A 27,510-nucleotide genomic window follows, 5' to 3' on the forward strand; every position below is an offset into this window, starting at 1 on the left:
AAAATAATGAGCACAGAGAAGGTATATAGTCGACATCTTTTCCCTAAGGTAGAGGAGTCTAGAACTAGAGGGCATAGGTTTAAGGTGAGAGCAGAGAGATACAAAAGAGACCAGCGGGGAAGTTTCTTCACACAGAGGGTGGTGAGCATCTGGAACGGCTGCCAGAGGCAGTGGGAGAGGCGGGTACAATTTTGTCCTTTCAAAAGCAGTTAGACAGTTACATGGGCAGGGTGGGTATAGAGGGATATGGGCCAAATGCTGGCAAGTGGGGCTAGCTTAGTGATAGAAACTGGCCGGCATGGACAAGCCGGGCCGAAGGGCCTGTTTCCAAGCTGTAAACATCTATGACTCTACCTGGAACAAAAAGAAACCTTGCCTCAAGTTTGTTAAGCTCCAATCACCAGGAGCGAAGGGAGGAGATGGTCTCCCGAAAATCAGGCTTCATCAATTGGCCTCTCGTCTTAGGTTCATAAGGGACTGGGTTAGGATGGGCCCAACATTCATCTGGCTCAATACAGAAGCAGACCAGTCAGGTCTCCCTCGATCCAAAACTGGCACAGGCTGATTATGGAATGCATCTCCATGCAATTTTTAATGTCTATAATTCATTCCGAGTCTGATGCATTGGGTAAAGTATGGGACTCCTATCTCAAATACATACGCTCCAATTTGACTGACTTGCCATGAGTGAATTCAATTTAACTTAGGCCGGGAGTAGGGCACAGTGGTTAATGCTGCTACCTCAGCGCCAGGGACCCAGGTTCAATTCCAGCCTTGGGTGGCTGTCTGTGTGGAGTTTGCACATTCTCCTTGTGTCTTTGTGGGTTTCCTCCGGTTGCTAAATTGCCCCTTTGTGTCCAAGATGTTTAGGTTAGGTGGCTTGACCATGATCAATGCACCGGGTTACGAGGGTAGGATGGGAAGTGGGCTTCAGTGAAGTGTTCTTTCTGAGGCTCACTGCAGACCTGAGGGGTGAATGGCCTTCTGCACGATAGGAGTTCTATGTCATCTATGTTGTGTTATTCATTTTAATTTGTATATGCTGTTAGTCTGTTTGTAATATTTTACAAACTGAATTGTTATCCTCTGTTTTTATATAATCTTACTCTTTTTCCACACTCACTATTTTAACCTGTTAACTGGTTGTTCAATTGATCTGGCATTTCATCTCGAGGCTCTGGTCCTTCAAATACCCTGTTCCAAATTAATTCTGCAATGTGTTGCTTGTATTTATGTTGGCAATGTCTCTTGTTCCATTCTGTGCCCATTTTGCAGCATTTTTTCTGTTACTCTGTTGCATTCGTTGTTTAAAAAATTATTTAAAAATAACAACTTATTAAAAATCTGTCCAACTCATCCGTGAATATATTCAATGAGCCCCACACCCCACTGGTCCCTGTTGAAAATAAATCCAGAGACTAACAAACCTCTGAGGGAAGAGATGACTGGAAATATATAACATAACTACAGTACAATATTACAGGGCTAGAAATAATAATAAATGTACTTTATTACAGAACCATAAATAATATATCTAATCTGTACCATATAACACGAGACATGTCTCTGTCCGGTATTAATTTACTGTCTCCTTAAATGTCAGCCATTGCCTGGAGAAACCAGCCGTTCAATTGTGAACCTTAGGAAAGAGACGCAATCTTCATTCACATAAACACGCGCTGTGAGTGGCTGGTGGACCAGAGTACTTCCGGTCCTCCAATTCGACCCATTGGTCAATACCTCAGCCTGAAGGTCAGGGGGTGGGCTCTACCCCGCACATGCGCAGTCTCCCCACTTCCTTGGACATGCGCAATCTTGGATCGAGGGGGGAGATCACCGAGCGGCTTCTCGCTCTGGCCGGAGCCGGTTGCCTGGAAACCTTGTCTGGGGCAGGTGTGGAGGGAGAACAATTGGTGGGGGTGGGGCTCTCGTGTCCGCGCGCTGGGCCTTCCCGTGTCCGCGCGCCGGGCCTTCCCGTGTCCGCGCCTTCCCGTGTCCGCGCGCCGGGCCTTCCCGTGTCCGCGCGCCGGGCCTTCCCGTGTCCGCGCGCCGGGCCTTCCCGTGTCCGCGCGCCGGGCCTTCCCGTGTCCGCGCGCCGGGCCTTCCTGTGTCCGCGCGCCGGGCCCGCGCACTGGAACCCGGAGATATGTTTGGGGCCTTTCCGCGGATGTGGAAGAATGTGCGGGGGGGGGGGGCGGGGAAGTGCGCACGCGCGGGCTCGCCTGCTGGCGGCTTCGTTTTATTGATTGTTTAGAGCTTTTTGTCTTTGGTGCAGCTGATGTGTTTTTGCATCGTGACTATTGTGTTTTGTGTGTTTACCCTGTCCTCTGCCTTGGTCTCTTGGGCAATGGAACCGCCTTTTGGGGCTGAACTGTGCCCCTCCGGGGAGGGGAGGGGTCTCTCTCGGTGTCGGTGTGTCCTTTCCTGATGGTCGGTGCTGCTCATTCTCTCTCACACACTCTCACAGACCGGCACATGCAGCATTCACTCAGATCCTCCTTCACACACGCCTGCTCTTGCTGACATGCATGTACTGCATCCACACCCATACTTTCCCACACGCACGTTGGGTCCGTTCCCACTGATGGGGGTCTACCGCTGGGAGGGGGGTCGATGGCGGCTTTGTTTTCTTGCTGATTGTTCTGTATTCAGCTTTGTCCTGTTGTATTGTCGAATTGTTAACAAACCAAAAGATCCAAAACTTCCTCCTCCAAAACATCTGGGAGGAAATCAATGTTTAACCCTTTTCTTATTCTCACCTTCAGTTGGTCACTTGCAGCAACTGAAGCAAAAGGAAGTGAATCCAGGGAGGGTGCAGACTCTGCAAAGCTTGGCCCAGGTCTCTCTCTCTTAAAGACATTGCAATGAAATGAAAATCGCTTATTGTCACAAGTAGGCTTCAAATGAAGTTACTGTGAAAAGCCCCTAGTCGCCACATTCCGACGCCTGTTCGGGGAGGCAGTTACAGGAATTGAACCGTGCTGCTGGCCTGCCTTGGTCTGCTTTCAAAGCCAGCGATTTAGCCCTGTGCTAAACAGCCCCTTTGCTCCCATTGACATCCTTTGCTCCCATTGACATCCTTTGCTCCCTCAGCTTGACACATTTATTTGTCTGACTAAAAGGATGGTCTCTTTCCCAATGTTCACAATTAAAGGGCTGGTTTCCCCAGGAGATGGCTGACATTTAAGGGGACAGCAAATTAATATAGGCCACAGATATGTTTAGTGTTATATGGTACATAATAGGTATACTATTTATGGTTCTGCAATAAAATACATTTCTTATTATTTCTAGTTGTATAATATAGTACTGTAGCTATGTTATATATTTCCAGTCATGGAGTCATTACAGCACAGAAGAAATCCATTCAGTAACTCGAGTCCATATCGACTGTACAACAAACCAGTCAGTTCCATCCCCCCGCTATTTCCCCGTTCCCCTGCAAGTTAATTTCCTTCAAATACTGGTCCAATTTTATTTTTAAATCAATATTCGTCTCCACTTCCACCTCCATCGTAGGCAGAAAATTCTTAACCACTCGCTACCAAAATTAAATCCTTCCTCAGGGTGGCACGGTAGCACAGTGGTTAGCACTGTTGCTTCACAGTGCTAGGGACCTGGGTTCAATTCTTGGCTTGGGTCACTATGGAGTCTGCACTTTCTTCCAGTGTCGACCTGGGTTTCCTCTGGTTGTCTCGGTTTCCTCCCATAATTCCCAAAAGACACTTGTTTTGTGAATTGGACATTCTGAATTCTCCCTCGATGTACCTGAACTGGCGCCGGAGTGTGGCGACTAGGGGATTTTCACAGTAACTCCATTGCAGTGTTAATGTAAGCCAATTTGTGACACTAATAAAGATTATTATTAGATCCCCCCCCCCCCCTTTTATCTAATCAAAAGACGCTTGGATGAAGATTTTCACTTCTTCAACAGTGAGCCTGGATCCCTCATGAATCAGCCCCTCAGGAGAATTGGGAGGATGAATATTAGACACAGCAGAGTGAGAATGGAGGGAGAGTGTGTGGTATGGAGATTTACAACATTTGGGGAACGAGTGAGGAAAGAATGTTCCAGAGAAACTAGAATTGTCTGTTCTGAATTTCTGTCCTGGATTGACAGTGATGTCTTTTGTAAACATCTTTTATAGGATATCAGAAGGTTAGAATCTACAGACTGAAATCTCAAACCAAACGTCACATCAAGATCTGGTGGACTCGCTCCATTCGCTGGGACTAGAATATCATAAGCTGTTAAATCTAGAAAAAGAAAATGTTTCTCTGTTCTGACGGCTTCAAAAGATTTTAACCATCAGTGTGACTGGAAAAGCACCGAGACACACACACAGCGAATGAGAGTGTTCCAGAGCACTGACTGGAAAGAGCTTTAACCAGTTACACAGCCTGAAAAAACATCATACCATTCACAGCGGGGAGAGAACATACACGAGTTATGTGTGTGGACGAGGTTTCAACTGATCGTCAAACCTGGAGAAACACGAGGACACCCAAAACATGAAGAAACCCTGGAAATGTGGGGACTGTGGGAACGGATACAGGACTCCATCTGCACTGGAAGCTCATCGACGCAGTCACACTGGGGAGAGGCCATTCACCTGCCCTCAGTGTGGGAAGGGATTCGCTCTGTTGTCCTGCCTGCGGACACACCAGCGAGTTCACACTGGGGAGAGGCCGTTCACCTGCTCTCAGTGTGGGATGGGGTTCACTCAGTTACCCAATCTGCAGACACACCAGCGAGTTCACACTGGGGAGAAGCCATTCACCTGCTCTCAGTGTGGGAAGAGATTCTCTCACTTACCCAATCTGCAGAGACACCAGCAACTTCACACTGGGGAGAGGCCGTTCGCCTGCACTGAGTGTGGGAAGGAATTCATTCAGTTACTCAATCTGAAGACACACCAGCGACTTCACACTGGGGAGAGGCCGTTCGCCTGCACTGTGTGTGGGAAGGGATTCACTCAGTTACCCAATCTGCAGAGACATCAGCGAGTTCACACTGGGGAGAAGCCGTTCACCTGCCCTGAGTGTGGAAAGCGATTCACTCAGTCACCCGATCTGCGGGCACACCAGCGAGTTCACACTGGGGAGAGACCATTCACCTGCTCTCAATGTGGGAAGAGATTCACTCAGTCATCTAGCCTGCTGATTCATCAGCGACGTCACACCGGTGAGAAGCCGTTCAGATGCTCTGTGTGTGGGAAGAATTTCATTCAGTCATCCAGCCTGCTGGTACACCAGCGCATTCACACTGGGGAGAGGCCATTCACCTGCTCTGTGTGTGGGAAGAATTTCATTCAGTCATCCCGCCTGCTGCAACACCAGCGCATTCACACTGGGGAGAGGCCATTCACCTGCTCTGTGTGTGGGAAGGGATTCACTCTATTATCAATCCTGCAGACGCACCAACGAGTTCACACTGGGGAGAGGCCATTCACCTGCTCTGTGTGTGGGAAGGGATTCACTCGATTATCAATCCTGCAGACGCACCAACGAGTTCACACTGGGGAGAGACCGTTCACCTGCACTGTGTGTGGGAAGGGATTCTCTCAGTTATCCCACCAGCAGTCACACCAAAGAGTTCACAGATGATTACACGGGGTCAAATTCAGCTGTCGATGTTGATGTTAATCACATCCAGGAGCAACCATGTTCATTCATATAATTTACAGTGCTGAAGGAGGCCATTCGGCCCATCGAGTCTGCACCGACCCTTGGAAAGGGCACCCCACTTAAACCCACACCTCCACCCTATCCCCATAACCCCACCTCACCTTTTTGGACACTCGGGGCAATTTATCAACCTGCACATCTTTGGACTGTGGGAAGAAACCGGTGCATCCGGAGAAACTCGCACAGATACAGGGAGAACGTGCAGACTCCGCACAGACAGTGACCTAAGCCTGGCTATCATACCTGGGACCCTGGAGCTGTGAAGCAACAGTGCTAATCACGGTGTTACCATGTCGCCCATTCTGACATCCTTCACTCCCTCTTTACACATTTATTTGTCTGGCTAAAAGGATGGTCTCTTTCCTAATGTTCATAATTAAAGGGCTGGTTTCCCAGGAGTTAGTGGACATTTAAGGGAACTATAACTAATATAGGCCAGAAACGTGTCAATTGCTATTTTAATAGAATTTACATTGCAGAAGGAGGCCATTCAGCCCATCGAGTCTGCACTGGCCCTTGGAAAGAGCACCCTACCTACTACCCACACCCTCATCCTATCCCCGTAACCCAGTAACCCCATCCAACCTTTTTTGGACACTAAGGGCAATTTTAGCATGGCCAATCCACCTGACCTGCACATCGTTGGACTGTGGGAGGAAACCGGAGCACCCGGAGGAAATCTACGCAGTCACGGCAAGTGCAAACTCGGTGCAATCAGTGACCCAAGCCGGGAATCAAACCTGGGTCCCTGGAGCTATGAAGCAACTACTATAGAGCCCCCCCCCCCCCCCCCCCACCCGATTAGATGTTTTATGATGTGCATTACAAACGATCTGAACTTTCAAAATACAATAATGTTTTCTTGCTCAAAGCAAAACAGCTTGCGCAGACTTAGAGTTAGAGTAGAAATATGAAAATACGAAATAAAGATAGTAGACAGCTGGGCAAATAGTATAGAGTGATTCTAGAATGGAAAATGTCTGCCAGGCCCCCTACCTTGAAGGAAAATGTTATAAATCTGAGTCCATCTGTTCCTACCCCTGTAACATGCTGATTGGTTTGGGTGAGTTCCCAATATATTTGATTGGATGATTAGTTGTAAATCATCAATATGTAACATAGGTCTGACTGTGTTGCACCTTTGGGTGTTTTCTGTGTGTGGGAATGTAACACTTATCAGGTATTTGCTGACTGCTATACTATTCATATTTTGAACAATGGTAGATTCATGTTAACTATGGTGCTCATTTTGACCTTCAGTAGAAATGTTGCGTTTGCTTCTAGTTAGACTGCAAATGTTTCAAATGAATTCTGTATGCTTTGCAGATTTCTCTGTAAGCTATGTGTTTTTTTTTAATTTTAATGAAACTGATTAAACTCTGTGGTTTAGTAGAGAAACCATTTAAAATGGTTTTTAAACTGGGTTGTATTTAAAACAAAATGGCTAAATCAGTGATCCTTTTACCTATCAGAAATAGCTGGTTTCCTTCAGTCCTCCCTTTGATAGATCGAAAGATTAAGTGAGATGTGTCATAATAAAACAAAAGGAAGGAGAAATACGATAGGATAGGAAAAGTGCAAAGAGGAACTCATTCATATTGTCTTTGATGGTTTCCTTGTTTGAAAACAGCCTTCAACAATAGAGCGGGCAAGCTTTGCATTTCAAGCATTGCAGCAAAAATTCTTTAAAAATTATTATTATTCAATAACAATTAATCAATCAATTGAATTTGATTCTGCTGATTCAGTATTAATCTTTTAGCAATACACTAGTAATTAAGTCAAATAATTGATAGGTTAGTAATGGTTCAAGAATGATATTTTAGTTCCATTTCATTAACTGGTGGTGCAGTGGGATTAATGTGAATCATTCTGATTGGTGGGGCCCTGCATTTCATGAATAGTTGGCTAACGCATTTGATCAACAGGAATGTTACGTAGATGATGAATCCTGCTACACAAAAGAAAAATATTCCCTGTACTATGGACGTTCCTGTGGCTCCCAACCACCCGCAATGTTTCTCCCAGATAGAGATATCTGAGGGTGTGTCAAGCTTTCTGACTTCTTGAATGTGTGCTGCCAGATCTTTAACTTCTTTTGAATTATCTGGAATGAAAGTTCAACACTCCGCACCAATCAGGGCGCAGGTGCCACCTTTTTCGGCTAACACATAGTCAAGTGCCATTCGATTTTGTAATGCCACGGTTCGAATGGCTCGCATTTTGTCAGATTTTATTTGGGCCTCTCACATGAAGGCCAGAGTTATTTGGGAACCCGGGACGCACAGACTGTTGAGTGTTAGCGGTCGCGGAATTTGCCGTGACAAGCCAGGACCGCCACCCTACGGGAGTGCATGATAGGTAAAAGCCTCTGAGCACAGTTGCCTAGTGCACCGGATACGCGATTGATAGATACGACACGGTTAACACATCATGGAAAAGAGAGGCACAAGGCAAAATACTCTGATACAAAAAAACAATGATCAGAGATGGGTGAGATCCCGATGCAGCCCCCGTAGAACAAAGAAACTGGTGGGATAAACAAAAGCGAGATCCGGCAAAAAAAATAAGGCAGGAGTCATCTTAGTTCACCAGTTAGAAGAGCAAATGACAGAAATGAAGTGCGTCCCTGTGCAGCGTTACGCTAATAATGTAAACAACAGATATAAAGCCTTCGCACCGTTAGAAAAACAGGCTAAATTAAAGGAATTGAGCTCTCACTCTCCCACATTCACACCAAATCATTTTAAGCATAGAAATAAAGCGAGAAAAGATAGCGGCAGTACAGATTGTACAAACCGGCAAAAGAATCACAGGAAACTGTTACAATTATGGCTGAGGACTAGGGTAAAGAAAGGGAACTGTAAACATTGCGGGAAATCAGGACACCACAGTCACAGTTGCTGGCATAAGACAGAATTCGGGAAATCTAACTCAATTAGCCCAAAAGATCATGCAGCATTCCTGGAATGGCTCAAGGAGACGGGAAAGAAACAGGCTCCCTGGGGATGGACATTTTAAATTAACTAAAGTTTAGACATGTCAGAAGGGAAAAAAATAAAAATAAAATGAAGTTAAATCCAAAAGGTCAGACCTCGTGGTCATTGAGGAATGAAGAGGGAAGGTACAATGTCCCTTTTGCTCATCCAGAAGCATTGTAACCCAATTAATAAAATGTGGAAGCCGGGTGGATTTCAATAAGACAGCCGGTGGCATAGTAAAAAAAAAAGGGGGGGCAGAAAAGCTCAATAAGCTTTTTGTTCAGAAATATCTGAGAATGACAAATCACCTCCCAAAACAAAAAAAGGGGAGTAATGTAAATACAAGATTATGGTTAGAAACTTAACAAATGGGCTCTTGTCGAGAAGAACTTCAGATCGTTTCAAATTTGCAAGATGGGATTTCCGTTTGAGATTAAGCCATTCAAGCCGTCCAGATAAATTCTGCAGTAATTCAATTCATTTGAGTTTTTAAAAAACTTGTAAGATTTCTTTCAAACACTGGTTAAATAGCGAACATTGAAAATTGAAATCAGTTTAAAGAACAAGAAAGAAATTTGAGTGAAATGAAAGGACAGAATAAATAAAGTTTTAGATCACGTAAAAGACGCAAATGGCATCGTTCCAAGTTCTCCGCCCCCTTAGGTTCCGTACAAAATTTAACAGCAAGCAGTTGATCTGTAAAAACATATATGTCTCTAAGAATAGCTAAAGCCTATAAAATCAATTAGTGGAAATTGACTTAAATGGAATAACATAGATAAAGTTTTATGATGTAGGAGAATGGAGGATCTTGTTCAGTATTTTAATTAAGTGATTGTGAAATTGCTGTCTCTTCAAGAATCTGTAGCCATGAGAAAGGGCTAACAGTTAACTATGATATTTGCGAGCTGTGATAATGTGTGTGTTTGGTTTATGAATGTTCATATATCTCTGCTAAGATTTATCTTCTGAGAAGTAACCTTGAGTTTATAATTTGGAACTTTAGAATAGGAACCATAAGGATTTTTACCTAACTAATTTTGGTTAAAGCACTGAAGTGCTAGGTTTCCTTTGTGAGTGTGGTGATATTTGTGTGTCATCTGACATTGTGATTTAAAGATCATAGTTTGAGTGTAATTAACAAATTTATCTTTTCAAAAGTTAGCATTGACATTTTAAGGGTAATTTTGATACACAAAGAATTTTAATCAGGATATAAAATCACGTGTGTAAGAATAAGAAAATATTAGTTTTATGGTGTTCATTGGAAGTTAGGATAGTTGAAATACATTTGACCAATCCGGTGTTGGATTAGTCCAGCGTTATAACTTCCCTGACACAACGCAGATGTATTAATTCTGAGATTGCAGAATTAAGTGTAAAGGACAGATGGGTTAACAAAATATGTCCATGTTCATGTTTCTTGTTTAAACAAAAGAAGGGTGGTGACAAAATGACGTCTGGCAGAGAACTCTTACTCCACCCCTCTTCAAACCAGCAGAGAATTGACCCGTGCTTTTTAATGCCTGGATTTGGTATGTCACTCTTGCGGGGACCATGAATTGGATTCAATTTGAATTGGTTTTTGGAGCAGGCGAGGAGCTGGATTCAGGGTTTGCCCCTGTCCACACTCTGAGCTCTGGCTTTGTAACTCTGATAAAGCAATTTAAAAAAACAGCTGAAGATGTATTTTTAATTGGAACTTACAAATTTTAAGTTTTGAATTGTCAGATATATTCAGATTAGCTAACCCACTCTGTCCCAAGCAGAATGGATCTTTTGTGTTTTACTTTACAAGTAACTGCAAGTGGAACACGATTTGCAGTAGCTTCAGGAATTTGAGATAGTTGGGTTATAGCAAACTGGCTAACTAAACAGACACGAGCATGTCAGGGTCGGGTTCAAGCCCAACAGAAACAGGCGCGCAACCACGAGGAAAATAGATATGAAAAGATTGTAAAATATGAGAACTACTAACCCCTGGATAACAGACGTGTTCGGCCCATACAGGAACAAGCTTAATACGGACAACACCTAACACCTGGTGACGACCAGGACACTTTTCCTTTAAATTTTCAGATTAAACATCCAAAAAAGCCTGGAACGACAGCGGAGGTTGTGGGGACTCGTGATGACTCTTGAGATCTCAGAACAACTACGAGCAGATAAGAGCGCAGGAAATCATTGATTTCACAACGGAGACAGGATGAACGTAGCTATATGAACTATGGTGCTTTCTATAATTTTATTGAAGGAACATTGATCCCAGCAGCCAGAGACTGGAACAATGGTAGAACTTATTTTAATGCGTGGCTGCAGGTACATTCGGGGAAAGACAGCCGATGCGTATACAAATTGTCACTGTACTTCTCGCAGGTTCAGGTATTGTTTATAATATGAAATAAATATGCATTGTGTTTTAAGTAAGGTTGTTTTGAAGCAGGCTGCCAATGATACGGGTGCCACTAGATTTTGAGGGCATGACAACCTACACAGGGTAAGAAGAGGCATAATCAATGATGCAGTGACTTGACTTAACACAGAAACTTCTATGGTAAAGTCACTAGACATACAAGGGATAAATGCAAAGGTGGAACAAGTTAAAGTAATAAGGAAAGGAATATTAGAGAAACCAGAGAAAGGTCTACCCAGCTTGAGAGAAGATGGCCTGGATATACAATTGAATAGGACAACAGTGTTTGGGACACACACTAAGACAATCAACAATAATTAATAAACTCATCGACCGAGAAACAGAGACAGCTGGAAGGCTCTGACAGGGGCAGCTTGAATAGACAGCCCTCAACTGGCTAAGCTAGCCAAATGACAAGGGACGCTGGACAACTGTACTCTGAAGAGAGTAACCAGAGTATACTCAGCGATCCTCGACTGCAAAATGGACGAGATAACGGGGCTAGAGATGGTCCTGATGATCCCTATCATCACACCGGACTCAGGGCCATTCCCTCTCAACCAACTGGAGAACACTGGAATCGTACGGGCTAACACCTCCCTCAGGTACTATTCACCGAGACCTCTGCTATACGCAGGAATAATATATGGGATCTCCCTCACGGGGTGTAAACAGAAAGCGGACATTAAAGTGTGCCCCGACCCGGTAGGACAGGGAGAGTTGGACGAATGTGGGTTAATCAGAACTCATGGTTGTGCCTTAGAGATTACACCTGTCCCCATGCATTTTAAGTTTACGGAGGAAAAGGAAAATACTGCGTCTCCACCACCATAACCTATCGCTATAACTTTTGTTCTCCTTAGGTCCACCTAGCTACGGCCTAGCAAGGATTATTTGAGTTAGGATTATAAAGAGCCAGAGATGGTCCCACACCTTGCAGAAACTCTGAGGGAACGAAGACTCAAGATCAGCCAATCAGTTAAGCTTTACTACCAGTTAATGAAAAAAATCCATGCTTTGAAAAAAAAATACACGAGGAACTACTTCAGAGTTAAAGTTGGTGGCAGAGAGTGTGGGAGTGTAAGATGAGCTAACTTGCAAACTAGTATGAATAACATCATTTAATTACAGACAGCAGAGTTAGTCAGGGAGGCAGGCATGATTGATATCAAGGCATTAAACGTGACATACATGGGTTCATTTGAGGGGTGATCTTTGAATCACAGGCACGGTGTACGTATGGAACATCAGGGAGGTTACATGACCCAAAGGCCGTATTAAAACCCATCCTGCTGCCCTCATCGAATCATTGTGATCATCTGGGATTCAGTAAACTTCTTCCAGGACCAAAAGGAGGAATTGTTGGGGGACATTTTCTGATACTGGACTATGATATAAATTATAGTTGGCTCTGTAACTACATTTTTGCTCCGATATTACTTTTGAATAGTTCTGCTGAGACAAAAGGTACTCATTGGCTTAGATCCCTGTTCAGAAGAGGCAATTTGTAGGAATAGACCTTGGGCGCGATTCTCCGAAATGGAGGCAGAGTGTTTGCGGCGTCGTGAATGCCGTCGAGGTTCCCGATCCAGGGCCCGATAATGGGCTAGGAGCGGAGCCGCGTCATTTACACGCGCCAGGCCTTGGCGCCGCGTAAAGGCGGCGCCGCATACATGACGCAGCCGGTGCCGCATAACTGGCGTCACCCACGCATGCGTGGTGCCGGCCTCGCTGAGTCCGCCCCGCAAGAAGATGTCAGACGGATCTTGCGGGGCTGCGGAAGAAAGGAGGTCCTCCTTCAGAGAGTCCGGCCCGACGATCGGTGGGCACCGATCGCGGGCCAGACCCCATTTGAGGCCCGCCCCCCCCCGGGTGCAGGATACCCCTCGCCCCCCCCGCAGGCCGCCCCCCCCCAACGTTCCCGCGCTGTTCCCGCCGGCAGCGACCAGGCGCGTCATTCTCTGACCCATCGCCGGGTTGGAGAATCGCCGGGGGCTGCCGTTAATCCCGCCCCCGCCGGTTGCCGAAGTCTCCTGGACCGGATATTCGGCGGGGGCGGGAATCGGGCCGCGCCGCTTGGCGGGCCCCCCCGCTGGATTCTCCGGCCCGGATGGGCCGAAGTCCCGCCGATAAATTGCCTGTCCCGCCGGTGTGGATTAAAACCACCTTTTGAACGGCGGGACAAGGTGGCTTGGGCGGGCTCCAGGGTCCTGGGGAGGGCGCGGGGTGATCTGGCCCCGGGGGGTGCCCCCACAGTGGCCTGGCCCGCGATCGGGGCCCACCGATCCGCGGGCGGGCCTGTGCCGTGGGGGCACTCTTTCCCTTCCGCCTCAGCCACGGTCACCAACATGGCGGAGGCGGAAGAGACTCTCTCCACTGCGCATGCGTGAGAAACTGTCAGCGGCCGCTGATGCTCCCGCGCATGCGCCGCCCCGAGATGTCATTTCCGCGCCAGCTGGCGGGGCAACAATGCCCGTTTCCGCCAGCTGGCAGGGCGGAAATTCTTCCAGCGTCAGCCTAGCCCCTCAATGTTGGGGCTCGGCCCCAAAGATGCAGAGCATTCCGCACCTTTGGGGCGGCGCGATGCCCGTCTGATTGGCGCCATTTTGGGCGCCAGTCGGCGGACATCGCCCCGTTTGGGAGAATTTTGCCCCAGGTGTGGACGGCGCCGGGGGTAACCCGCCGTTTTGGGCATGCCGCTCGGCCCATCCGGGCCTGAGAATAGCAGGGGTGCTGGAGAATCACCATTTTGGGTGTCACGGGCGATTCTCCGGTCTGCGCCGCGCGGAACTCGACGGGGCCATTCTCGTCGCTTGGGAGAATCGCGGGAGGGCGTCAGACTGGCGTCGCGGGAAATGTGGCGACCCAGGCGGTTCTCCCAACTGTCGCGGGAGCGGAGAATCGCGCCCAGTGTATACACAATGTTTACTAATATCAGAAGGGACACAAAATGGCTGTTAGCTAAGATAGCAATACTAAAGACACAAAATGTCTGAACTAGCCACATTCCTGAACAATGGGTTGCAAGCTGTGTAGGCTACCTCATGGGAACTAGACATGGGTATTTCTAGGGAGTATGTTAACAGCCACTGATAACAACTTCAAACAATAGCTCAAGGTCTCCAGCTGCAGACAGATATCTTTATGTTGAGTCTTGAGTGACTTTTGCATGAAGTTAGGGGCGGGTAAGACAACACCCACTTTAACCATATATGTGATAACTGGGATGCCAAGAAAATTGATTGACTGCATGTAATGAATTGTGACGTGAATAGAGTTGATTGATATGTTAATGAGAATGCAACTAATTCCACCCCTTGAATCTGTATATTAACCCAATGCAAACCTTAGCTCAAGTGAGAAAGAGTGCTGCCAAGCTGGGGAGCTTTCAGATCTTTCTCCCAGAGCTCTGATATAATAAACTGCTTCTTTACTCATTCATAAAGGCCTGCGTGTGAATATTTTCACCTCTAACAACTGGGAACTCACTTCAACATATACATATAAGCATATTTACTGATTAGAGTTAACAGAAGAATCTAAGGAAGAGTTTATTTAGATATTGAGTGGCCGTGACCTGGAATTCGTTTTATACAAGGGTGATGGCAGTGGAGTGGATTTACGACTTTAATATGAAATTGGTATTTTAAGTAAATAAACTTGCAGTGGATTGGGGATATCAAGGGGGAATGGAACTGACTGGATTGTCTACAGAGTCAGCATGGACTCCAGTTGCTGAATGCACTCGTTCTGTGTCATCATGACTGGAACTATATAACACAGCCACAGTATATATTACACTGGAAATAATAATAAACATACTTTATTACAGAGTCATAAACAATATACCTAATTTATGCCATATAACAACACTTGACATCATATATTAATTTACTGTCCTCTTAAATATCAGCCCTCGCTTGGGGAAACCAGCCATTTAATTGTGAACATTGGGAAATAAACCAAAGGATGTCAATGTCTTTAGGAGAGAGAGACCTGTTGGTGGGTCGTGCCCTCAGGACCCCTGTGCCATCCATTCTTGTTCCTACACCCGACCATGCTCCAGTACTGCAAAGGATGCGACAGCAGCGTGCTCAGCAGAAGGTGGCACATGACACTCGGGCAACTGATCTTCCTGCCCTGGCGCCTGGAGACAACGTCCGCATCCACCGACCAGAGGATGGCTGGTCAGCAAGTGCCGAAGTTCTCCGCCGCGTGGCTCCCCACTCGTTCCTGGTTCACATGCCTGATGGCTCCATTCGCCTGCTTCCGCGTTCGCTACGTGATCATACACCAGTGCCACGCCCTCCTGTTGTTCCTGATGTCGACTTCGTGGAGCTTCCTGACACCATGCCCATTCCTCTGTCATCTGTGGCCAGGCCCATTCCTCAGCCGGTGGATCCTGACCCACCCTTGAGGCGGTCAACCCGAATTCGTCGCCCACCTACGAGGCTGGACTTATGAGCCTGTTTGAACATTGAACTCACTGACGTATTATGCCACAATGTTAATATGTTTCTCTTTTTGTCGTTACAGGTGTTCGTTTTTGATGTTTGATGATTACGCTTGTTTTGTTTATGGTACAACCTCGTTGCTATGTTGCACCTGACACCTTCCTATGTATATAGTTTAGCCTCATGTACATGTTGTAGATATTGCACACACACATTCAGCTGCACTCAGTACACATCTATATTTATTACCACATAGGCACATATTCTTGTAAAAAAGGAGGGATGTCATGATATTCAAATAAACATCATGGTGCAAACACACATACACACTGATGGACAGATCAACGGACCAATCAACACACACGCAACATCACAGCCAATCACAAGCAAGAGCACGCACTATAAAACGGGGAACACCACAGTTCCCGCTCATTCCAGCAGGAGACAGCTCAGGGCACAGAGCTCACAGCAAGCCACTCAGACATGGGGCAGCACGGTAGCCTTGTGGATAGCACAATTGCTTCACAGCTCCAGGGTCCCAGGTTCGATTCCAGCTTGGGTCACTGTCTGTGCGGAGTCTGCACATCCTCCCCGTGTGTGCGTGGGTTTCCTCCGGGTGCTCCGGTTTCCTCCCACAGTCCAAAGATGTGCAGGTTAGGTGGATTGGCCATGATAAATTGCCCTTAGTGTCCAAAATTGCCCTTGGTGTTGGGTGGGGTTGCTGGGTTATGGGGATAGGGTGGCGGTGTTGACCTTGGGTAGGGTGCTCTTTCCAAGAGCCGGTGCAGACTCGATGGGCCGAATGGCCTCCTTCTGCACTGTAAATTCTATGAAATACACCATGTGCTGAGTGCCTCTTTAAGATAGTGTTAGGGCTGGGTCCACAGGTTAAAGGGTAAAGAACGAACCACAGTCATAAGTTTACAGATGCTGTTATTGATAGTAATAAAACAAAGTTGTACCATCTGCAACCCTGTTGGTTCGTCTGTATAGCGGAACACCCAACACAACACTGTCTCCAACATCTGCGAGTAAAACACTTTCTTTTGTCCCCCTTTGCATTTATTTTCTCATTCTGACCTTCAATTGGTCACTTGCAGCAACTGAAGGGAAAGGAAGTGAATCCAGGGAGGGTGTAGACTCTGGAAAGCTTGGCCCAGGTCTGTCTCTCTCTTAAAGACACGACAACTATAAACCATCCATGAGTCCTGCCCCTGACCAGCCTGTAATATAACAGGGGCCGGTTTAGCTCAAGTTGTTTGGACAGCTGGTTCATGATGCAGAGGGAGGCTTCAATTCCCGGCTGAGGTTATTCATGAAGGCACCAGCTTCTCAACCTTGTATCGTGCCTGAGTTGTGTTGATCCTCAGGTTAAATCACCACCAGTCAGATATACCTCTCAATGGGGAAAGCAGCCTATGGTCATCTGGGACCTTGGCGACTTTACCTTTAATCTAACAATTGAATCCACTCGATATAATCCTCACCCATTCTGAAGCCTCGATTCGGATGCACCAGATAATTCGACTTGATCAAAAGCTTTCTCTGCATCGAAGGAGATCACCAGCCCACCCACTGTGTATTTCTGAAAAGCCTGAATCACATTCAGCAACCGTCCAACATTGTTACTGGAAAACCCAGGCTCCCCCCGCCCCCGCACAATTGTTGGAAGGATGCCTTCTCGCCAAAACTTTAGATAGTAATTTGAAGTCAAGATTTAAAACAGATATTGGCCAACAAGAGGCACACTCCTCTGGATCCTTCAGAATCAAAGAGATAGTAGCCTCCCAAAGAGTCGATGACAGCATCGACTGAGTCAAAAGAGTGACAATACATACCCATCAATGGGTCCAACAACAAATCCTCAAGCCCCCTATAAAACTCACAGCCACAGCCATCCGCTCCTGGTGCTTTACCCAACTGAGCTCCTTCATGGCCTTTGAGACCTCTTCCCTAGAAAGGGGAGCATTAAGAGGCTCACACTGGCTTTCTGAGGCCTCCATAAGCTTCAGGGAAGTGAATAAATGCTCCATATCCAGCAACACTTCACCAGACTTCAGAGACTTTATAATCCTGCATAGAATTCCCCAGATCCCTGTTTATCTCCTCTGTCCTCACAACCCTTCCTCTCTCCCCCCCCCCCCCCCCCCCCCCAAAGCCGCACAGAGGGAATTGTTCCAATGTCGGCCTTTTTCTTTGTCAAACAGGTCATGTATTTGCTCGGTTTATTCCCAAACTCGTACAACGTCTGCCTCGCAAACCTTTCTCGACCTGCTGCATCAATCATTAACCTCCTTCAGCAATAGCTTATTCGAGATCTCCTTGTAATTCTGCTCGGCCTTCGTGAAACAAACCCCCAGACATTGCTGGTTCTTCAGCATCCGAGCATAAACTTTACATGTCTTCCATAAAATGGAGGGGGGAATACCAGGGGTCGGGTTAACCCAAAGGAAGAACTCAAACTCGTTCTTACAATGCTTAGTAAATGAAGTATCTCTTATCAGAGAGGCAGCAAACCTCCACATTCTCGACCTGGGGGTGAACCCTCGAGTAGAATTCCAGAGTAACAGGGGGATGGTCCACAATCGATGGTCACGACGGTGCAAGAGGACACCAGGTGTAGGATCGTCCTTGACATAAAAATGTTGTTGATTCTAGTATGACATTGATTAGAGCTGGAAAGAAGGTAAAATCTCCTCCCCTCAGGTGCAAAGTTCTCCAAACATCCACATAACCCACCTCCTCACAAGTAAAGGCCAATGCCCTGGCTTGTGGCAGCGGGGGGGGGGGGGGGGGTCTTGGTAACCGGGAGCTTATCTACCAGCGGATTTAAGGGACAGTTGAAGTCACCAACCACAAAAGAGTTAGTTGAAGCTAACTCTGCAAAATCCACAAAGGCCTTAGCAATGAACTCCGGGGAGTAATTCGGGGATCCATAAACATTCATTATTGAAACAATATCGCCATGCACCGAACCTCTAATGATCGCATATCTACCTCCTTTGTCCTTGGTGCAGGTTTCAACCTTAAAAGGGATATTTTTATTAATAAGGATTGCCACATCCCTGCTACTGGATGAAAAGGAGATGAAAAAAACCTGTCCCTCCCAATCCCGCCTCAATTTAAAGTGTTCCTCATCATCCAGATGAGTTTCCTGTAATAAAGCTATGTCGACTTTCTCCTTAAGAAAGGAGAGGATAACCATAGATTTGAGCCAGCGAAGTGGGATTGGAAATTTTCGGAGATGGGATTGGAAAGGAATTTGGACACTAAAAGATTTATTTCTTGGGGGTCGTTTTGCAGGATTGAAGGAGCTGGGAGCGAAGTATGGGCTGGAGCAAGGGGAAATATTTAGATATATGCAGATTTGAGACTTTGCCAGAAAGGAGATACAGAGCTTCCCAGTAGAGCCAGCTTCCACATTGCTGGAGGAGGTGCTGACGACAGGGGGACTGGGGAAGGGGTAGTATTGGCGCCTTGTGTATTGATGTTTACCCTATGTATTGTTCTCATGTACGGAATGATCTATCTGAACTGTACACAGAACAATACTTTTCACTGTATCTCGATACACGTGACAATTAACAACTCCAATCCTCACCATTGAGGTGATAGTATTTCCAATCAGTAAGGCTACTCCACCCACTCTGCCATATTCTCCGTCCCTCCTGTAAACTTTATAACCGGTATATTTGGTACCCAGTCCAGACCGTCCTGCTACTTGTGTTTGGAACTGTATTGAGTTCCCCTGAGGCCTTCCCCTCCCCCTCCATTTATTAGTTTAAAGTCCTTCTGACCTCCCTATTTATCCTTTCCACGAGGACACTGGTCCTAGATCGGTTCAGGTGGGGACTGTCCCAACGGTACAGATCCCTCCTGCCCCAATACTGGTGGCAGTGCCCCTGGAACCCCTCTTTCCCGCACCACTCCTTTAGCTACGTGTTTACTTCCGTAATTTTCTCATCCCTGTGCCAAATTTGCACGTGACTCGTGTAATAATCCAGAGATTACATCCTTTGAGGACCTGTTCTTTAATTTTGTTCCTCGTTCCTGATATTCCCAAACAGGTCCTATTTCCGAGTCTTGCCGATGTTGTTTGTCCCAATGTGGACCACAGCAACTGGATCCTCCCCCTCCCTCTCCAATATCCTTTCAAGCCGGTTAGAGATGCCCCTCACCCTGGCACCGGGCAGGCAACACACCATGTGGGACTCTCGGTCCTGCTTCCAAAGGACGTTATCACTTCCCTTAATTATAGAATCATCGACAACTACCACTTCCTCCCCCCACTTGGATGGCCTCCTGTACCAGAGTGCAGTGGTCAGCTAGCTCATCCTTCCTACAGTCACTGCTCCGATACCCTGCCCCTCCGTGTCCGCTCCCTGGAGACTTGGCTGTGAATCCCCGAGATAAGGATTTTGTCCTCACAGCTCCGACACTCCATCCCTCCGAGTCCGCTCCCTGGAGACTAGGTATGGGGAATAGGTATTGGAGACGAGGTATTGGGGAATGAGAGGAAGGAATATTCCATAGAAACTAGAATTCTCTGATCTGAATTTCTATCCTGTACTGAGTGTTGACTTTTGTAAACTCCTTTTACAGATATTACAAGAGGAGGAATTACAGACAGAAATCTCAATGATCACGTCTCAGTCTTACAGAGTCACTCGATACCTTGGGACCTGAGTATTATCGGCCTTTGAACCTCGAAGGAGAAATGTTTGCCCGATCTGTCGGCATCAAAAGATTTTAACCATCAGTGTGACTGGAAAAGCACCGAGACACACACACCCGAGTGAGTGTGTTCCAGGGGACTGACTGTGGAAAGAGTCCAAGTCTCTGTCCTAGAGGAGCTCCCGCCGGTGGCCACTGTCTACGCCGCTTTCAGGGGTTTCCACGTTTTTTTGGTCTCCCCCCACCGATTTTCGGCGGCCTTTGGAGCTGTCCCGGGCGTCCAGCCGGGCCGGTTTCAGAACCGGCGACGAACCCCACGTGAGTGTCTGGCGGCCGGAGCTGAGGTGTCGGGCCCGGGACGCACGCATTTGGAGCAACGGGGGTGGAGCTAAACTGAGGATGAGGCGGCAGGCCCGAAGCCAGGACGCAATGTAGTGGAGATGTTCCACACCGGGTGGCTCCCGCCTAGAGTGTGTTTTTAAGTCGTCGGAAGTCCGGCCCCAGGGGACGTTTTGAGGAATATTTTAAAAAACTATTTTTGAAGAATTTTTTTGTTTTTAGATTGAAGAAAGAAAAATAATAAGTCGTTAAAAGATGCAAAAAGGGCTCTCCGTCCGGGCCTGGGTGGGACTGGCGCATCCTCGGGGTTGGCAGTGACTCACCCGGCGGCCTGTCCTCACTCTCCGGGTGTGGGGATGTCGGAGCCCCCCCCGGGTGTGGGGATGTCGGAGCCCCCTCCGGGTGTGGGGATGTCGGAGCCCTCCCCAGGTGTGGGGATGTCAGAGCCCCCCCCCCGGGTGTGGGGATGTCGGAGCCCCCCCCGGGTGTGGGGATGTCGGAGCCCCCCCGGGTGTGGGGATGTCGGAGCCCCCCCGGGTGTGGGGATGTCGGAGCCCCCCCGGGTGTGGGGATGTCGGAGCCCCCCCGGGTGTGGGGATGTCGGAGCCCCCCCCCTCCGCTGTACCACGAGCGGCAGCGCCTAGAGCTCTGCGCCCTCCACGCCCTCAACAACCTCCTGCAGCAGCCGCTCTTCACCCAGCAGCAGCTGGACGGGCTGAGCGGCCAGCTGGCTCCCGACTCTCTGGTGAATCCACATCGCAGTTTGTTAGGAACCGGGAACTATGATGTCAACGTCCTCATGGCCGCCTTGCTAACTCAAGGCCTCGCTGCGATTTGGTGGGATAAACGCAAGTCGCTCAGCAGCTTGGTGCTGAGCCGGGTCCATGGCTTCATCCTCAACATTCCCTCCAACATGACGCTGGGCTTTGTCTCGCTCCCCATCCAGCGCAAGCACTGGGTGGCAGTCAGGCTAATCAACGGGGCCTACTACAACCTGGACTCCAAACTAAAGGCCCCGGTTCCAATCGGGAATGAGGAGGAACTGAGGAAGTTCCTGCAGGACCAGATTGCCCAGGATCCCTGTGAGCTGCTGCTGGTGGTGCCGAGGGAGGTGGAGGAGGACGGAAGCTGGCTGCTCGCTCCCTGAACGCGAGACACGGGAGATCGGACAGCGGGAGCGGGAGGGGGGAACGTCTCGCCGCCGATAGCGGGCTGACTCAGACCTCCAGCTGTAATGGATGAAGCCAGCGCGTTGGGGAGGTGGAAAAAATAATTGGAAACTCTAAATGTATTTAAAAAAGAACTTGAAATGTTTAAAGAGACAATATCAGCAGGACTGTTATTGAATCATTGCCTCTATCATTTCCTATATTGCTCCATCGTCACATAGTTTAAGTTCATTGATCAGACTGAAACAAACAGGAATGGGGTTTTAATACATAATATTATGCAATGTTGCTTGATGGTACGGTTAGAACTCAGCTCAATTCCTCGAGGTCGCGCTCTCATTGGGAATATCACATCATTAAATAAAAGAATTACAATGTTAGGGGTGAAAATATTCACACAATGACCTGAGTATAAGTAAAAAAAGCAGTTTATTATGTCAGAATTTTGGGAGGGAAGGTCTCAGACTCCACAGCCTGTGACAGCACCTTCTCTCACTTGAGCTAAAGCTCACATGGGATAATATACAGATTCAAGGGGCAGAATTAGTTGTTTTCTCATTTACAGACAATCAATCAACTATATTCACGTCACACTTTTTACATGCAGTCAATCAATTTTCCTGGCATACCCAATTATCACATATATGGTTAAAGTGGGTGTTGTCTTACCCGCCCCTAACTTCATACAGAAGTCATTCAAAACTAACAATGATGTGCCCTGTCTACAGCCTTAGACCTTGAACTTATCAAGGATACATTGCAAGTCTTGTTCTGTGAAGCTGTTATCAGCGGCTGTTGGGACACTCTCTATACATACCCACGCTTGGGTCTCATGAGACAGTTTACAGGGAATGTGGCTTGTTCAGCCATTTTATATCACAAAATAGCTAACAGCCATTTTGTGTCTTTTCTGATGTTAACAGCATTGTGTATACACTATCTATTTCTACAAATTACCTCTTCTAAACAGGTATCTAAGCCAATGAGTACCTTTTGTTTCATCAGAACTATTTAAAAGTAATACGGGAGCACAGATGTAGTTACAGGGCCACCTATAATTTATATCATAGTCCAGTATCACAAAATGCCCTCCAACACTTCCCCCTTTTGGTCATGGAAGATGTTTACAGAACTCCAACCATATTCGGGTGTCCGACCAGCCAGGGTTGGAAACGGGTGCGGAGGCAGATGTTGTAGCCTTCGCCTCGTTGATCGCCCGAAGACGGATCCTGATAGGTTGAAGAGCAACCTCTCCACCCTGTGCCCTGGCGTGGCGGGGGACCTGTTGGAATACTTGACCCTTGAGAAGGTTAAGTTTGAACTGAGGGGAAGGATGGAGGGGTTCTACAATTCATGAGCATTATTCATTATGCATTTTCAAGAACTGGATAAGATCGAACATTAGTTGGGGCGGGTGGGTGGGAGGGTTGGGGGAGGGGGGCTGTGTGTGTTAATGGCGACTATGGGTGATTCCTGATTCCTTTTTGTCATTTGTTTATGTGAACATGCGAGCTAATGTTTGGGGTTTGGTGGGAGGATGGGATCGTTGTTATTGATATGGGGATTGACATATTTGTTACTGATTATTGTTGGGTGTAAATTTGGGAGAAAATGTGAGAAAAGAGGAGAATAAAAAAATATTTTTTTTAAAACTGACTCTCAACATTTTTTTATCACCCAAATGTACTGGGGAGTTAAAATTGGATTGCTGCCAAACTCGTCTTATCTTTGTTTTGGAACAGACTGACCTAAACATGGGTTACTTACTTTCAAACCTATCTCTTAAATCCAAGCGGTTGGAATTTTATTTAAATCAGAGTTTCACATAAGATGAAGTTTAGTTTCCTATCCAAACTAATTATAAACATTTTTTTAGAACTAAACACAAAAAAAAACATCTTATTAGCATCTCAAATAGAACAGTAAATTCATTTGTTACATTTTTAACTATAACTGTTGCTAACTCGCCAGAACAAGGGAGGGGAGAATATATGACTGTAATGTTTAGGGCAGCCTCCCCCTTGGTAATCGCAGGAGGAGCTGTACTTGTCCTTATCTACTTGCTCTGAAAGGCCTTGGTTTAAAGTTTGCAAAAATGCTTTTTCACAGACGGAGTTTTCCTTTGAGACACAAGCCTGTATTTCATTTCCAGCTGAATTGTTTCATTTTATCGCTCAGTTTCCTGTGTCTTCAGGCAGGTAAAGTGACACCAATGCCATTCCTCAGCAAATTTGTGTTCCTTCAGGATTAGTCTTACCCTGTGGGTTTACTAAATGTCTCTCCTTTTCCTTCAATTCCCAATATCTATTGGTTCTGGCCACAGGGAGATGAGGCTCAGTATCCTCGGCCCAAGGGCGATTGGTGATTGTGTTTTATCCACTGGGGCGGCCCCACCCTATCTGCCCAACTGTGTTGCTGCAAACTGCAGCCACCGGCTGGACTGGATTGTCTCATTCCTTTGTCTAATTATTCACTAAATATAGGCTGCTCAGAATTATTACCCCTTTTGTTCTCTAGCCTTCTTCTGACCCATCCACCAGCTTTCCTGTTCCCCAGCCGTAAGGTGTGGGTCCCAACCATCTTTCTGCATTAACTGAGATTGATGTTCCGCTGTGAACCCTGTGATGGAGCTCACGGCTCCTCAATCAGAACCCGGAACATTCTCTTTCTTTTTGTATTCGGCAATATCTATTTATTTATTTTCTGATGCGATGGAGAAAGAAATCTAACAAATAGACGAAGGGAAAGAAAATGCAGTGAACTATGCGGCTTCAACTAGACACTCGAGTGAGCATTGGCCCACTTGCATGGCTTCAACAACCTGTGCAGCTTCAACCAGACGCTCGAGTGAACGTTGGCCCATCTCCACGGCTTCAAATCCGGCAGTCACGTTAGCGTGGCTTCAACCAAAATGGTCCGCCTGCGTTCATTCCCTGGTGCGCGGTTTCAGATAGACACTTGAATGAGTGTCAGTCACGCCTGTGCAGCTTCGTCGACATTGGTCACAGCCAGACATAGTGTTAGAGCTAGGAGGGCCAGGCACGTCGAGGATCATTGAGGGTACTGGGTGCAGGGGTGGGGGGGCACCACGCCACCAGGAGTGGGATAACGTACAGCACAATAAATACCTCTTTGCACAAACATTATGATGCCTCTGTCACTTTCTTCTGCAATGTGGGCTGACCCCTGATCCCTTTGCCCATCTCTCCACGCATCCCCCCTCCCCCCCACCCCCACCACCACCTGATGTGGCACCCACCCACCCTCTGGCCGTGGGCATGTCCCTGAGGCTCTGTCCCATCCCCTGGGTGTGCGGATGCTGCGTGTATGCTCTTGTCCCCCGCAGTGTTCAGGCGCAGTGTCCAGGCATCAAGGTTTGATTGCAATGCTGGGCAATGACTCCCACATGCTACAAGGCCTACCCACCCACGGGAATCCACTTGGCATCTGTGAAGGGCTCACAATTGCCAATTCCCTATCAGCAATAGCCTTCAGCCACACAGCCAGAGGCCTCAGCAGTCGGTGGGGGTTACGGGTGGCGGTTGGGGCAGATGGGCAGGGACAAGGGTTGCCCCCGGAACTGGAACACATGATCCAGGGGTTGGCATGGTGGTGCCCGAGTGGTTGTCACCCCCAGAGTCTCCCCCCGCCGCCCCCCAAATACTGGGGCAGCATGCCCAGTGCCCCCGGGCTCTTTGCCTGTGAGCAAAGATGGCTACTCACCTCCTCGGCTCACCACAAGAATTGTTCTGCCTGGTTCAAGCTTTTCAAAATAAATACTAATCGCCGCCAGTGTGAGCACTTGCTGGGGAGGCCGCTGAATGACGGGAGGCCATTGGATCTGGGGTAGCTCTCGTTAATTGAATGGAAATGGGGCTGAAGAGGTGATCATTGGTTTCTCACCTCGCTACGGCGAGATCCTGATTTCACCAAGGGGAGTGGGCTGGTTGCATCGCAAACTGTTTGGCGCCTGGCACGGATCTCGTTTTTGGCATTTCCCGCTATTCAGTGGCCTCGTTACTCTTGATCGAGAGCGCAACGAGGCCGGCGAATCGGGCCCATAGTCTATAGTGTCAGTCGTGGCTCAGTGGGCAGCTCTCTCACCTCTGAGTCAGAAGGTTGTGGGATCAAATCCCAGTCCAGAGACCTGAGGACAAAAATCACATCCAACATTCCTGGCCCCAGCACTGAGGGAGTGCTGCACTGTCAGAACAGCCTTCTTTCAAATATGATGTGAAACTGAGGCTCTGTCTGCCCCTCTCAGGTGGGTGTAAAAGATCCCACAGCCACTATTTTGAAGAAGAGCAGGGGAGTTATCCCCGGTGTCCCGGTCAATATTTATCCCTCAATCAACATCACTAAAAACACATCATCTGCTCATTATCATTTGCTGTTTGTGGGATCTTTGGACACTGAGGGGCAATTTAGCGTGGCCAATCCATCTAACCTTTGCACAACTTTGGACAGTGGGAGGAAACTGGAGCACCCGGAGGAAACTCATGCAGGCACAGGGAGAACATACAAACTCCACACATGTCTCATTACTTTAGACATGAATACAACAGAACTGTTTCTTACTATCCCTTTATCTGATTCTATATAATCCCTTATTTATGGTTTCAAATGTTGAGGCTAATCAGAGTTTGAAGGCCTCTCTTGCCAGTACATTTATCCTCGTTGCACATTCTTTACAGACACAGAAAGTAAGCATTACAGTTTTACAGCAATTAAAACTGTCTTTTAACATAACAATTGATTCATTAACTGTAACTCAATTAAAGCTCACTACTTATTCAATCATCTATTTCTGACAGATTGCTAACTAATACAGTAATCTTCAATTGATACAGTTGGTTAATACAGGACACAGTAGTTCAAAGACAGTTTTGTAGAATACAATAGCTTACTTTCTTACTAATTTTGATCGGATGGAAAAATGAATCTTATTCTTGAGCCAGATTTTGGCAGTATATGATGACCAGTAGCTTTTCAAAATTTTGGAATTAGTAGTTTAAACAATTTCCACTACTTCAGCAGTTTCTGGAAACATTTTGGTTTATACAGTATTCATTTTTAATTAGAAGTCCACTCATGTACTGGAGTTTAACATGGCTTCCTTGACCTTGTTACTTATAACAGTGCAGATGGATGAAGATGATTTTAAAATTACATTTTGTTACTAAGGCATACCTATCGTTCCCCACATGACAGCAGTGACGACACTTCAAAAGCACTTCACTGGATGTAAAATGTGTGAGGAGATCCTGTGGTCATGAAAGGTGCTATAGAAATGTAATTTCATTTTAGAAATAGTCCCCAGACTTGGACATATCATACTCGGCCCACTCACCATGATCAAGAATAAAGATTGAGTCGTGGTTTTGTGTAACAACCATGCCTTTCACTCCATTTCAAATACCTTGTGAAAAACCAAACACAGGATATTGTGAAATTATTTAATTTAAAACAGAACAAGTTATTCTGATTTGAGATTCACAGTCTGACAATTGTGCAGGAAGTAAATTCAACTATAGCTTTCAAAATGGAACTGGACAGACTCTGGAAAGAAGTATAAACTTTCAGGGTACTGGGATTAATTAGATAGTTCATTCAAAGAGACAGAATGGGAACGATGGGCAGAATGGCCTTCTTCACTCTCTGAAATCCGTTTGCATTTAAAGAAATTGGTAAACATCTGGAGCCCATTCCCTACGATGGGGGTAGAAGCAGAGATGATGGAATGTTTCCAAAAGAAAATTGGATGGGGACCTGAGGGAAATAAAATGACAGGG

General features: G+C 46.8%; 1 protein-coding gene and 1 pseudogene across 2 annotated transcripts in view; both read left to right on the forward strand.

Moving 5' to 3' along the window:
• Window positions 1-1,777: 1,777 nt before the first annotated feature.
• LOC140420596 (uncharacterized) overlaps window positions 1,778-27,510 on the forward strand; it is a 43,846-nt gene continuing 18,113 nt past the window's right edge. Inside the window, exons 1-2 of one of the 2 annotated variants that reach the window (XM_072504598.1) lie at window positions 1,778-1,893; window positions 4,149-5,567. In XM_072504598.1, coding sequence (XP_072360699.1) covers window positions 4,513-5,567 — 1,055 coding nt within the window. In that variant the 5' untranslated portion in view covers window positions 1,778-1,893; window positions 4,149-4,512. Of the gene's footprint in view, window positions 1,894-2,786; window positions 3,406-4,148; window positions 14,528-27,510 lie in introns of those variants that run through there. The other variant, XM_072504597.1, reaches the window with a different exon arrangement.
• On the forward strand, window positions 21,121-21,732 carry LOC140420602 (josephin-2 pseudogene; annotated as a pseudogene).

The sequence above is a fragment of the Scyliorhinus torazame genome, chromosome 5 (assembly GCF_047496885.1).
Source record: "Scyliorhinus torazame isolate Kashiwa2021f chromosome 5, sScyTor2.1, whole genome shotgun sequence".
Taxonomy (NCBI): Eukaryota; Metazoa; Chordata; class Chondrichthyes; order Carcharhiniformes; family Scyliorhinidae; genus Scyliorhinus; species Scyliorhinus torazame.